General features: G+C 39.0%; 2 protein-coding genes across 3 annotated transcripts; both read left to right on the top strand.

The window, feature by feature from the left end:
• The first annotated feature begins 2065 nt into the window (after window positions 1–2065).
• Window positions 2066–9111, top strand: LOC108239735 (claudin-10). Of its 2 annotated transcripts, none has more exons than XM_017422641.3 (5): window positions 2066–2459; window positions 5432–5593; window positions 5684–5765; window positions 7020–7124; window positions 7206–9111. In XM_017422641.3, exons 1-5 carry the CDS (start codon window positions 2246–2248, stop codon window positions 7360–7362), a joined length of 720 nt encoding a protein of 239 aa, XP_017278130.3. In that variant the 5' UTR covers window positions 2066–2245; the 3' UTR covers window positions 7363–9111. The 2 variants fall into 2 exon arrangements, with proteins under 2 accessions (XP_017278130.3, XP_017278131.1); XM_017422642.3 differs by lacking the exon at window positions 2066–2459 and adding an exon at window positions 4604–4840.
• A 351-nt stretch (window positions 9112–9462) lies between these two features.
• On the top strand, window positions 9463–12404 carry LOC108239740 (claudin-10). The gene is made up of 5 exons (XM_017422648.3): window positions 9463–9789; window positions 10415–10576; window positions 10679–10766; window positions 10856–10963; window positions 11043–12404. Exons 1-5 carry the CDS (start codon window positions 9558–9560, stop codon window positions 11230–11232), a joined length of 780 nt encoding a protein of 259 aa, XP_017278137.1. The 5' UTR covers window positions 9463–9557; the 3' UTR covers window positions 11233–12404.

The raw sequence follows: 12404 nt of genomic DNA, 5'->3' as shown, positions 1-12404 counted from the left end.
TGAGACCCTCGTACGCACACACTGGGCCTTGAAGGCCTTGGGCCACAGCCAAAGAACTGTGGATCTGTTCACTGAATGCCTGCCGTATTCACAGCCTCGGCGGCACACAAAGAGCAGCATGTGCTCGGTGATCTTCACCTGCGTGAACACCCAGGTACAGGTCAAGGTCCAGCTGCCGCTGAGGGGCTCCGTCACACTGATGTGCTCCTGTTTGGAGGCCCTGGCAAGTCGAGGCGCACACAAAAAAAAAAAAATTCACAAATAAACGCGACAAGAAAAGAAACACGAAGGCACTCCACGAAACACATTTCTCTTATTGTGAAGCACAAGGTTGGTTTCAATAAGAGACACACAAAGTCAAGATAAAAACCTGTTTTGTTCACTCATCTCCTATGAAATCATCAACCACTTTCAGTCTGGGCAAAATATATCTGCTGAACTACTAAACCTCTTATTCACGATTTTGCAAGCATTTGGTTTTTTATTAGTTTAGTTTTTTTGTTTTGTTTTGTTGTTTTAGTTTAGTTTTTTCAAAGTCTGTAAGGAAACAAAATCCGACCAACCATGGCGCACCAAAAATTAAATAAAAATAGGCCTACATATATGTATATATAAATATATTTTGCTTTAGACTGAGTGTTTAAAACATATTGAAATTGTCTGGTAAGACCATTGATTTTTACAAAGAATACACTGCAAATTGTCCATTGTGTTTACCCAGTTTTGATTAAAAAAAATAAATAAATAAAAATAAATGAAAAATAAACATTAAACTGAACTGAAACGATTAACTTATGTGTGATAGAATATTTAATAAAATGAGGAACAAAAGAACCAGGGCAACTTTTCCTTCTGAGCTGCTCTCCTCTTCTACTGGTTGCACCTGAACACAGAAAGCATGAAGTCAATGTCATCAAAAAACAAACAAACAAACAAACAAAAAAAACACATTTTAAAACTGGTTGCTGGGGGAAAAAAAACAGGGAAATGTGAGAATCTGCTGCCCTCTAGTGGCTAAAAAGAAACAAGCACACTGACTAACCTTTGGAGTCAATCTGATTCAAGATGGCTGCTGCAAACTTAGCCAACACAAAAATGTTTATAACTCAGTGCAGTTTGCAGATATTGAGCTAACAGTTAGTGTGGTAGTGGCTGGGGGTCATCTCCAACCCATGCTCCAAACACTAACAGATTACACAAGATATGTGTTTAACACTACAGCATGCAAGGCGGTGAGTGACGTGCAGTCTATCAAGGAATGTTACTTTAATTGTTATTCTTGAGCATTTTCATTCCTTATGGCTTTCATTCCTTTTCCAACACTGATCTGTGACCCATGAGTAACACGAGCACAAAGTTTCTTCATGTAAAGTTCATAGTTGCACATGGTGGACAAAAGTGTAAATTGTACTTCTTATCATTAACACAATAATAAATGTGATTCACTAATATCATATATTAAGATATTAATAGCTCAGAATCTTTCACACTTGAACCATTGCTTTAAAAACTGTAGCCTTCTATTGTCTTCCATTAAAAATATGCAAATTAAGTATGAAATAAATACATTTCCATGTGAATCAAATATCACATATGAAATATAATACATCAGAAATTCATGGTCACTGCCTGCGTACAAACACAACACAATATATGTAGTAATTTTTACAGGTTTACCTGTAAGATTTAGAGCATTTAACTTTAAACAAAGGACTGTTTCAGAGATGTTGAACCTCCTGAGACATTTTGTCCTTCATTTTCTATTTTAAATGCTTCCCTCGTGTGTGAGCAGCTAACATGAACACTGACACACATGTCCACACATATGCTGACAATCATTGCTGTTTCTGTTCCCAAACACTCTACGCTCCAGTGGTTGGACCAGGAACTGGACTTTGTCACCTGTTTGTCTCCTGGTTTTACGATTAATGATTGTTCCTTTATTATTCTTATGTTAATATGACACCTGACATCATTTTTTAGGCAGGGACGTGAACACACACATGGAGCTGTCTCCCTTTCTCCTTTAATACCTAACTGTCAGCTCGTCCTTCCTTCCTTTACTGTTTCACTGTTTTCAGCAACCCGTGTCCATCCCACATGTCCAAGTAGGCAAGATGTCCCGTCTGTTAATCATCTCAGTGAAACACATGTCCAAAGTGTAATTCGGTTGCTTTAGGACATTTTATTTCTTTGTATATCTTGAATTTAGCATAAGGCCACAAAACATATCCGGGACCATCAAATGACCGGCTGGCAGATTTTGGCTTTCCTCAGCGGCCTGGCCGGGCTCGGCGCCACGATCGGTGCCACAGTGTCCAATGAGTGGAGGGCCACGAGCCGGGCGTCCTCGGTCATCACAGCCACCTGGGTGCTGCAGGGTCTGTGGAACAACTGCGCTGGAAATGCCATAGGAGCTCTGCACTGCAGACCACACCACACCATGTTCCAGCTGCCAGGTAAGAGCCGAAGGTCTCTGCAGTCAGCTGCTCCATGCAGAACCTCTGCAACGTCGGCCCTCAGCTTTTACTGATTTAAAAAACATCTTTACTGAGAAATACTGACTGATAGCACATCCAGTAGATGCAGGGGGTACTGTGTGCAAATGTTCCCAACATGTAGCGACTCTGCTGTGTTTGTTCCAAAGCTGTGTCTTTAATTGTCAAGAGTCCAGTATTTGGAGGTTATTGGATTGGGACAACTCTGCTTAAGCAATTTAAGTGATGACTCTGGTTTATTTAAACCTATGTTAAACAATTTGTTGTGCAAAAAAAACTTTTGTTTTTAATTAAGAAAATCCCATACAGTCTGTCTGTAATTATTAAGACTTGCAGGAGTGCTTTTGTTTTGAAAATGTTTGCACTTTATCGTTTTGTCATATAGTTTCCCAACCTCTGTCTTATTTTCAGATTCTCAGTTCATCTCAGTTTACATGAGATGATTCAATCATTTTCTTCAGGAAAATTATACTGTAATCCGATGTCTGTTTTTCCACCACCAAATGCTGAAGGCCTTTGATGATTTTTTTTTTATATAATACAAATTATGTTTAATGTTTTAACTGTGACAAATGAGTGATCTTTTGGTGGTGAAATCAAACTGGCAGTGTTGCTATAATGTCTGCATTAAAGAAAAACAAATAAATGCAAGTAATAATGAATCGGTTATAAATTAAACTGAACTACAGATGAAATTGACTATTTGGAAAATTTTAACTAAAGTGGATTTATATTTCATCATTGTGTTTTGTTTTTTAATTATTTTAAAGCTGCAAAATTTGTTAAATTTTAAACATAATCTAGACTCATCTGTATTATTACTAATATATTTATGAATAATCCCCCAGAAATGTTCAGATATGATGTTTTATTCATTATGACAACCCTCTTTAGCTGGTGAAGTAATATTTGAGAGTTGAAAGTTCATCCATTCCCATTTTGTTCAATCACTGATCGATTATTCTTTTGTTAGCAGCCTCCAGACTTATTTTTGGAAAAAGCGGAAAATTTAGTGTGTCGTCACAGAGACTGTGAAGCAGTTTGTCAGCTTCTCATGCAGATCTGCCCAAATGAGACAATCAAACACCGACGAGATAATAAATTTATGACCAACAAACCTTTGCAAATCCCAGCTTTTCTTTCTTTAAGGTGAATCCATCACATCACTGCGATTTGACTGTTTGTCTGTAAGCAAGATCACAACTAAGCACCAAGTCGAACTCCATTAAACTTTGTCAAAAGTTAGAGCATTCAGAGTAAAAAAGGGTATTAAATCTTTTGGCACAATTTGAGATTACATTATGTAAAATGGTTAAATAGATAGAGCACTGACAGTGGTAAGGGATGCACTCTGAGGTAAACTTTAGCAGTGCATTTGTATTTTTATGTGTCATTTCTAAATAAAATCTAAAACATTACAATGTGCTCCTAAACAACTAAGAGACAAACTACAGGGTGGAGATTTGCAGCTCTACCTGATGGCAGCAGATGTATCCACAGAGAACAGCAACAACATGGCCTTCTAAGTCACATTGTAAAAGAAAAATAAATGACTTGTCTGATGTAATATCATCCTTTTGTTCTATTTTTTTTCTTGTTTATTCTTGTCTGTGACAAGAGGTCATGTTCTTCTCTGGCCTGGTGGTTTTGGACTAAATTGCGTTGTCTGTTTGCTATCATGAGAAACGTGCTGTTAATAGTTCATCTAAAACCTGTTTTTTTTAGTCCGGGAGGAAACTGAAACATTTCCGCTGAGCATGAATCATATGTCCCACTGCAAGGTGACAGACAGAAAGTGACATTTCTCTCCTCACTGAACTTTTCAAATCAGAAAAAAGAAAAAAAAAAAAAAACTAAAGTTGACAGAATATGGACTCATCAGAAACCTTGTTTTACTTTTACCTTAACTGAGTTACCAATAGAAAAATGCTCCTCTTTATGTATCTTTGTGCAGCTCTGAATCATAGTGACGTAAACAATGTGACGCGGGCTGAAAGGTGTTTTAATAGTCGATTGGCTGCTTGTTGATGTTTTGGGCCAAACTCCGCCCTGCAGATTATAACCGTCCACAACACATTAACCATCAATCACAGCTTATCCATCAAACAAACTCAAGCACAGCGCAGGCAGCATGTTTCAGGAGATCGTGGCCTTTGTTTTAACCACATCGGGCTGGGTGCTGGTGTCCTCCACCCTGCCGACGGACTACTGGAAGGTCTCGTCCCTCGATGGAACAGTGATCACCACAGCTACCTACTGGTCCAACCTGTGGAAGACCTGCGTCACGGATTCAACGGGCGTCTCCAACTGCAAAGACTTTCCCTCCATGCTGGCTCTGGATGGTCAGCCTCTTTTTCCTCTTCTCAGATGATCAGTTGTTGACTTGCAGCCTTGGTTCCACTGTAAAATTAATATGTTCTCCCAACTTTCTTCTCATCTTGGACTCTATTCTCGCTTTCCTGGTGCTCTTTTTTTTTGGTTCTGCTTTGCTAGGGAATTCAACTTTAAATGCTACTTTATACAAATGAATTTAAAACCTCTAATCCATGCATGAGAGGAAAGACTCATTTACCTGCAGATATGTCAATGTTTAGCCTTTGTTCTTGCAGCTTGAAAGCTATAAAGGAGATTTACTGAGCACCTCGGGCAGTTTTGACCATGCTTGACTGGTTTCAGGGGTTAACTTCCGAGGTAATGTTTGCCTCAAAATCTGATCTGAGTGACATGTTTCATGCCAACAAAAGTCACCACAAGACACACTGAAAGCAATTAAAGCTGCATGAGACAAATTGAATGACTTGCTTTGTGTGCAAGATGGTGAAAAGGTCAATTGGTTATTGACCTCGCAGTGTACAGATGTGAGAGGGAAAAAAAACACCACAAAAAGGCAGAAAACTCTTTGGACTACAAACAGGTCTGCTTTTGTTTTTCAGGTTACATCCAGGCTTGCAGAGGGCTGATGATCGCAGCCGTCTGTTTGGGGTTTTTTGGCTCCGTGTTTTCCCTGGTGGGGATGAAATGCACTAAAATTGGTGGAAGCGACAAAAATAAAGCCAAGATCGCCTGCTTTGCTGGCATTGTCTTCATTCTAAGTGGTGAGTCTGAATGGCCTGTTTGTGTACCAACATTTTTTTCTTGACGACGATGAATAACTTTATTTTTCTTCTTCTTCTTGTTCTTTTCAGGTCTTTGCTCACTCTCTGCTTGTTCCCTTTACGCTCACCGGATAACCTCTGAGTTCTTTGACCCAATGTTTGTGGCTCAAAAGTAAGCATCATAAGTTAGTTTTGAACATTTGTTGAACATTTTGAGACACATTTCTCTGCTCCAGGCGGTAATCTTAATGTATCTGATCCACTTTTCTTCTTCTTCTTCTTTGCTAAAACTCACTGCAGCCTAAACCAGAAACTTTGAGAAAACAATTTACAGTGTCTGCACTAAAACTAACATCATTAAATCTATACCCATAGGTGGCGCTATAATTAAGTACATTTCATTCCCAGAGTGGAGTTAAATAAGATGAATTATTAAAACCTGACTTCTAGTTGGAAATTTTGTGTTTTGGAAACTTCACAAAGTACGCTAAACCTATTTTTGTTAGCTCCTCTTAGAAATTTTCTAAAAATACATCTACAGACCAAAACAAAAAATGTTGCATTGTGTAAGTTCTGCAGGTGCAAATTCTCGTTAAACTAGAAAACATGTCATATCTCACCTGCAAAACCATTTCTCAACATCAGATTTGTAAAGCCAGTGGGCAATACGAACCAAATTTCTCAAACATCAGTCACTAACGTTCACTGCAAAGACATCTTCACGGATCTGTATGAAATTTAAAACACTTGTTTCCGTGTAAGCTGTGTGGCAAGTCGTCTAACATGGAAACAACTGAATTAAATGGGCATTAGGATTACAAAAATAAATAAATTTCGCCCATCACTTTACTAAAAACCAAATTTGTCCTACAACTCCAAGGTTTTGAGGACACATTCTTTGAGTGGTAACAAAAGTTTTATTCACTCTTCACTTTACAGTCCTTTTGAGTTGATCATTACTTTTTCAGATGCTCAGAATGGTTAATATCTCTGCATCACTTATGTTACCAAACATTCACTATAAACCTTTTTAACTTCGTTTAGACCAGGTAAATAATTTGTGCACAATAATATTTTATTTTTATTTGCTTCCCTCTGCAACAGTGAGTTCTGTCGGATTGAAGTTTTATGTAGTTTTTATTATGTGAACCTGAAGGCTTGCATAGCAAATGTAAACCGCTAGGGGGTGCTATAAACTCATCAACCTTGTATTTAAAAAATGGCTATTATTAGTGGGACAAAACAAGGGTCACGTAGGAGCTTGAGGGTACGAAAAAGTGTTCAGATTATGGCTTCCTGGCAGAGTATCGGCTTCCGGTGAGTTTTCTGCTGTTTGTTGGGTCTGCAGGGTGTCAGGAGGGACAAGCTGCAGGGGCTTCATGGCTGCTTGCACTTACAGTTCTGACTTCTTTGTGTTTCCCTTCAGGTATGAGCTTGGAGCTGCCCTCTTCATCGGCTGGTCCGGCTCCATCCTTTGCATCCTGGGAGGAAGTGTCTTCTGCTTCTCAATAACAGGTTCCTTCTCCAAAAGGTTTGTACAAGCAACAAGTCCTCGGTGGTGAAGTCGTCCTGTGGGGTCGCTGACCGCGTGTGACGTTCTGTCTCCTCACAGGCACAGTCAGACAAACTATGTGTACAAAGGTGGCGTCTCACATTCACATATCTCCTCCTACACCAGAGGGCAGGCAAAATCTGCAACCGAGAGGCCGCCTGCAGAAAACAGCAGCTCCTCCAAGATTCAGCACTTTGATAAGAACGTGTATGTGTGATGGATGTGATTCTTCAGTGAGTGTTAAAGGTTTTATAGGAAATATGTAAACTGCAGCAGCTTTGATGGTTTCTGTCCAACAACAGAATTCACTGATTTATATTGTAGCTCACCAGGAGTTAGGTTTAAAATACTTCTATGTTTCCTTGAGGGGTATGAATTAAAGGTCTTCTGATACAGTTTACTCAATGAACTTGGGAGATTATGTTCTTCTGTTCTATCTGCATCATACAGCTGCAGTCAAATGTTTACATACACTCACCATGGGCATGGATGTCATCTTAATTTTGGGTGTTAAATTATTGATTTGAACCATTCTTTATACAACATACAACTTCAATGATTAAAAAAAATGAAAGAATTGGGTGCACAAGTTTGAATTTATTGTGAAATTTCTCCAGTCCACTCTGGGTAACATTATAAATACAGTTCAAATGAATATGTATGTTCTCTAATATTGTTCTTTAGTAAGTTGCACGGTGACCACACACGTTTTGTATCCATCAACATGTTCCTGGCATAACTCAGTTCATTGAAGTTGGTTGGTTTCCTGGCGTGGTTCCAGCTTTTAGACATAGCCCACAAATGTTCAGTTGGGTTGAGGTTCCAGAAGTGTAATGTTAGCCTGCTTTATCCAATCAGAGACCGGTGATGATGTGAGTTTGGAATAAACCTCTCTCTGTGTTGATTTGAGGTGAATTTGAAGCATTTGGGTGAAGTCCTCCTTTTTCACTGTTCAGTTCATTTTGTGCAATGCACCAGTACCACAGCATGATAGTACCACCGCCATGCTTGACAAATGGTACAGAGTTTTTAGGTTTGAAAGCCTCACCATGACTCCTCCTGACGTACTTCTTGTCATTGTGGCCAAACAGCTCAATCTTTGTCTCATCTGACCATAAAATCTGTCCCCAGAGGACAGTTAGTTTGTCCATGAGGGCAGCTGCAACATTCAGTCGAGCTTGAAGGTGTCACTTTTGAAGCAGGGGCTTGTTTCTTGCTTGTCAAACCTGCTTCACCGTGGACAGTGACGCCGGTGTCTCAGCAGGTTTCCAGTTCATCCTGAACATCCTAACCAATGTCCTCTCCTTCTTAGATCCTAAATGAGTTCTTTGGACTTTTGTTCTAAGTACTGACACAACTCCTGACAAACAAAGCCTTTTTTTAGTCTGGCAAAGAGAAACTACCAGCTGCAGTCAACCATGATCACTAATAAGCCATGAATAGGTCTGTGTTTTGTCAAGTTAAAGGGTATTCTACAACCTTCAGCTGGACTTGTTGAAAAATTTAGCTGAACAAATATATATTTGAGCCTGTGTGTATAAAATGGATTAAAAAAAATACACAATAAATTCAAACTTGTGTATTCAATTCTTGTTTTTAAAAAATCATTGAAGATGTATGTTGTTTTATCATTCCTCCCTGTTGAAAGAAAAGTTCAGATTTATCGTTAACAACCTGAAATTATCTGTCATTCATGCCCACGATGAGTGAATGTGAACTTAAGACTGAAACTGGATCTTCTGATTAATAAACAGCAAAATCACAAACATATGGTCTATAAGTGTGCCACCGGAATCAACCATTTGCATTATTTTCTTTTTCTTTTTGTAAATAGCAACAAGGTGTTGTGTTTTGTACGAAAAAATAAGTACAATAAATAGTTGGTTGTTCATGCCACCGCTGTTTTCTGTTTTTGTACAATGACAGAGACTGAGTTAGGAGTTAATGTTTGTATTCTGCTTGATTTCCCAGACAAAAATAATATTTTTTTTATTTTTCATTAGGGCTGCAGATGGCAGTGCTTTGGCTTTTCTTTTCAAATAAACAATGTCAGACATCATCATCATCATATTATTGGAACAATATTTTACCAGTGTCTATATGAACTATAAAAGGTATTTGGTGACTGAAACACAAATATATATGGTAATATATACTTCATAAAATGTAGTAGATGTATCAGTTACTATGAAGTGAAAACTGTAGCTTGAAGTGATGTAAAACATCCAAAACATGAGGCATATCCCCTAAAGTTTACTGAAAACATTACATGTTCCAGAGCCCTCATCAACACTAAAAGCACAGCCACACGGTCGTCCTCTCCACCCTCTGTTCTGACGCGTGGCGCTGAACGTCTCGGTGTGAGTTTCGACTCTTTTTGCAGATGCTCCATCAGCGCATTTCATTTCAGCAATGAGGAAACGCTTGATTCAAATATTTGGCTTCTTGGTCTCGTCGCTGGGATGGGTGTTTGTGTTGTGCTCCATGGCAATGGACTACTGGAGAATCAGTCAAATCGGAGGTCAGGGCGGTTCTTTTATTATCAAGGTGGCCTGGTACTGGTCCAACCTGTGGAAGGACTGCTTCACTGACTCCACAGCCGTCACCGACTGCAGAGACTACGGCGTTCTCTGGAGTGTCCGTTGTAAGTTGTAAACCGTAGATATGAGGCTGTCTAAAATGTGTTTTACAGTTCTGCTCTCTCAGGTAGAGGATGGTGCGGCTTTGGAATCACTCCTCAAAAAGAAACAAAACTGAAGCTTGAACTGAAGCTGCTGTCTAATATAAAAGAAAAGACTTTTTGTTGTTTCAAGTGGAAAAAAAACAGCATTAATTGTTCTGGTTTAAGTTTGCGTTAACAGTTTGGCTTAGTTTTGTTTTAACAGCCCCAATTAACCTGGTGTGACCAGAAAATGCTCTCATGTTGCTAAATGCTAAAACGGGTCAAAACAAATTGTGGAACGGTTTATAAAACTGACTTTTGCACATTTTTTTGAGACTGGAGCTGTTTTAAGATGAAATAATTTAGCTTTGTAAGTGGCCCGACTCGTAAGAGCCATTAGCTCATCTCCCCTGATGATTGAAACTGGTCATGCGCTGAGCAGTTTCCACTGCGGGTAAGATACTGATTACTGACAACTCTCCAGAACACCACTGCAAAAAAATGTCAAACTCTCCCTTTAACTGAAATCAATCTGAATGAATTTTGCAGCTGTCCATTGGTTTTTCTGAGCTGTTGGGTTTTTTTTCTTTATGTTTGTTTGTCTCAGATTATGTGCAGGCGGTGAGAGGATTACTGATGTGCGGGTTAACCATCGGGTTCTTTGCTGTCACGTGCTGCTTCATCGGGATGGAGTGCACTTACATCGGAGGAGAGCAACAAACCAAAGACAAGCTGGTCGTCTCCGGGGCCGTGTTTCATTTCGTCGGTGGTGAGCGCGGAGCTTGAGCATGTGTTTATGCTTCTCTGTAAAATGACAGCGATGTTTTGCCCTCATTCATTTGTTAGTTTCAACAAAAACCTCTGCTCCCAGGTGTGTCAAATCTTTCTGGCTACTGCTTATACATCAACAGGGTTGCTAGGACAGCTTTTGCCAGGAACCCAGCACCAGGAGACCTACGGTACATTGGTTTTTTTTTAAAGCTTAAAGATTCATGCATATGTTAAACTGTTTTCTGCATCTAAATATTTAAATACATTCCTATTCCAGATATGACTTAGGACCTCCTATATTTCTGGGCTTGGTGGGATGCTTTTTAATCATGTTCGGGGCTGTGCTTTACGCTGTGACAGTTTTCAGAGTAGTCTACACTGAAAGGTATTTAAATCACCATTCATTAACACATCTGTGCACACTAAGGTAGACGGTTAATTTTGCTAATATTTTGGCCTTTCAGAAAATTGGTTCCGGTTTATAGTGGAAGGATGTACGCGCCCGAGGTGCCCAGAGGAAGAAGCCTGTACACCGGATACTATGATCCCTCCAGACTTTATGGAACATACATAGGGTCGGGACGATCGAGCAAGATCTCAAGGCTCTCTCAGTCAACACCGACAAGACTGTCAGAACGAGATGCGTTTGTGTAGCATCGCACAAATACCGCACACACAAGAAGCTCCACGAAGCTCTGAACAAACTTTGAGTTTAACAACAAATAAAACTCACATTGATAAAATATCTCACAATCATTTTTTTGCAATAATTCAGCAGGATGATCTGGTAGAAGAAAAAAAACATTCATAAAGTTTGAGTCTTTCAGAAGATGTGAATAATTTTCCCACCCTGTGTGAAGAGAACTAAATCAGCAACACAATTTAAAGCAGCAGTTCAGATCTTTTGAAGTGTGGAAAAGTTAGAAACCAATGACCAAAGTGTCATTATTAATATTTAAACATGTCCAAAAACATGGTAGCAGGTAATGGAAATGGGTAATTATAAACTTTTACATCGTAATAACAACTTAATCATAAATTTATATTTTTATTGAATTTTATGGCTATTTGCAATTTCTAGTAGTGGCAGCAGTAGCACTCCCAGTTTATCCTGGGGCACTTTGGCAAGAATTTGATCAAATTCTTGCCGATTCTTAAACCTGATGGTGATAAATTTATAAATTTAAATAAGCTTTATAAATTTATAAAAGCTATCTACAGCAGATAAGATAATAGATGTTCAGAACCTCATTTCAAAACATCTGAACTAACACTTTACAAAGGAATCCTCACCTCAATTGAGTTTAACAGCTGTAATACCATCTTTAAACACTCTCCACTGTACCCTATACTCAATGGTAAACTGGCCATCATTATCTACATGCAGACCTCTACACTGACATACTTTCATTTAAAAATCCATCCTAGGCCTGCAGCCCCCTTATTTATATTCTAAGATGTCACAGAGACAGCACAGTCACAGGGTTTTATTTCTTTCAGTGTCACCTCAGTTCGCACAAAACTTGGAAAAAAAGGCCTTCTACTCTGCTCCGTCTTCCTGGAATAAACAGCACCAGGAACAAATATTGTCCAGTTTGATCCCTCTGGAGGGGGGGGACATAATTTCAAACCTGTTTTTGTTTTTAGGTTTTGTTTAAACTCTGCTCCTTTTTAAATGTCAAGCTAATGTTTTATGATTATTGTGTTATTTTCATGTAGCCGATGTTCTGTGTTCCAGGTCTCTCTTGTAAATGAGACTACCTGTGTCAATGAGACTACCTGTGTCAATGAGACTACCTGTCAAAATAAATAGAAGTCCAGTTGCT

This window comes from Kryptolebias marmoratus, linkage group LG6 (genome assembly GCF_001649575.2).
Source record: "Kryptolebias marmoratus isolate JLee-2015 linkage group LG6, ASM164957v2, whole genome shotgun sequence".
NCBI lineage: Eukaryota > Metazoa > Chordata > Actinopteri > Cyprinodontiformes > Rivulidae > Kryptolebias > Kryptolebias marmoratus.
Note: the sequence above shows the minus strand (reverse complement) of the source record. Positions and strands in the feature narration are given on the sequence as shown.

Excerpts from the sequence above, each read along its gene's own strand:
- LOC108239735 (XM_017422641.3), top strand. The coding sequence starts at position 2,246 with ATGACCGGCTGGCAGATTTTGGCTTTCCTCAGCGGCCTGGCCGGGCTC. Across the intron at positions 5,594-5,683 it reads CATTGTCTTCATTCTAAGTG|GTCTTTGCTCACTCTCTGCT; the intron begins GTGAGTCTGAAT and ends TGTTCTTTTCAG. Across the intron at positions 7,125-7,205 it reads ACAGGTTCCTTCTCCAAAAG|GCACAGTCAGACAAACTATG; the intron begins GTTTGTACAAGC and ends GTCTCCTCACAG.
- LOC108239740 (XM_017422648.3), top strand. The coding sequence starts at position 9,558 with ATGAGGAAACGCTTGATTCAAATATTTGGCTTCTTGGTCTCGTCGCTG. Across the intron at positions 9,790-10,414 it reads CGTTCTCTGGAGTGTCCGTT|ATTATGTGCAGGCGGTGAGA; the intron begins GTAAGTTGTAAA and ends TGTTTGTCTCAG. Across the intron at positions 10,964-11,042 it reads AGAGTAGTCTACACTGAAAG|AAAATTGGTTCCGGTTTATA; the intron begins GTATTTAAATCA and ends TTGGCCTTTCAG.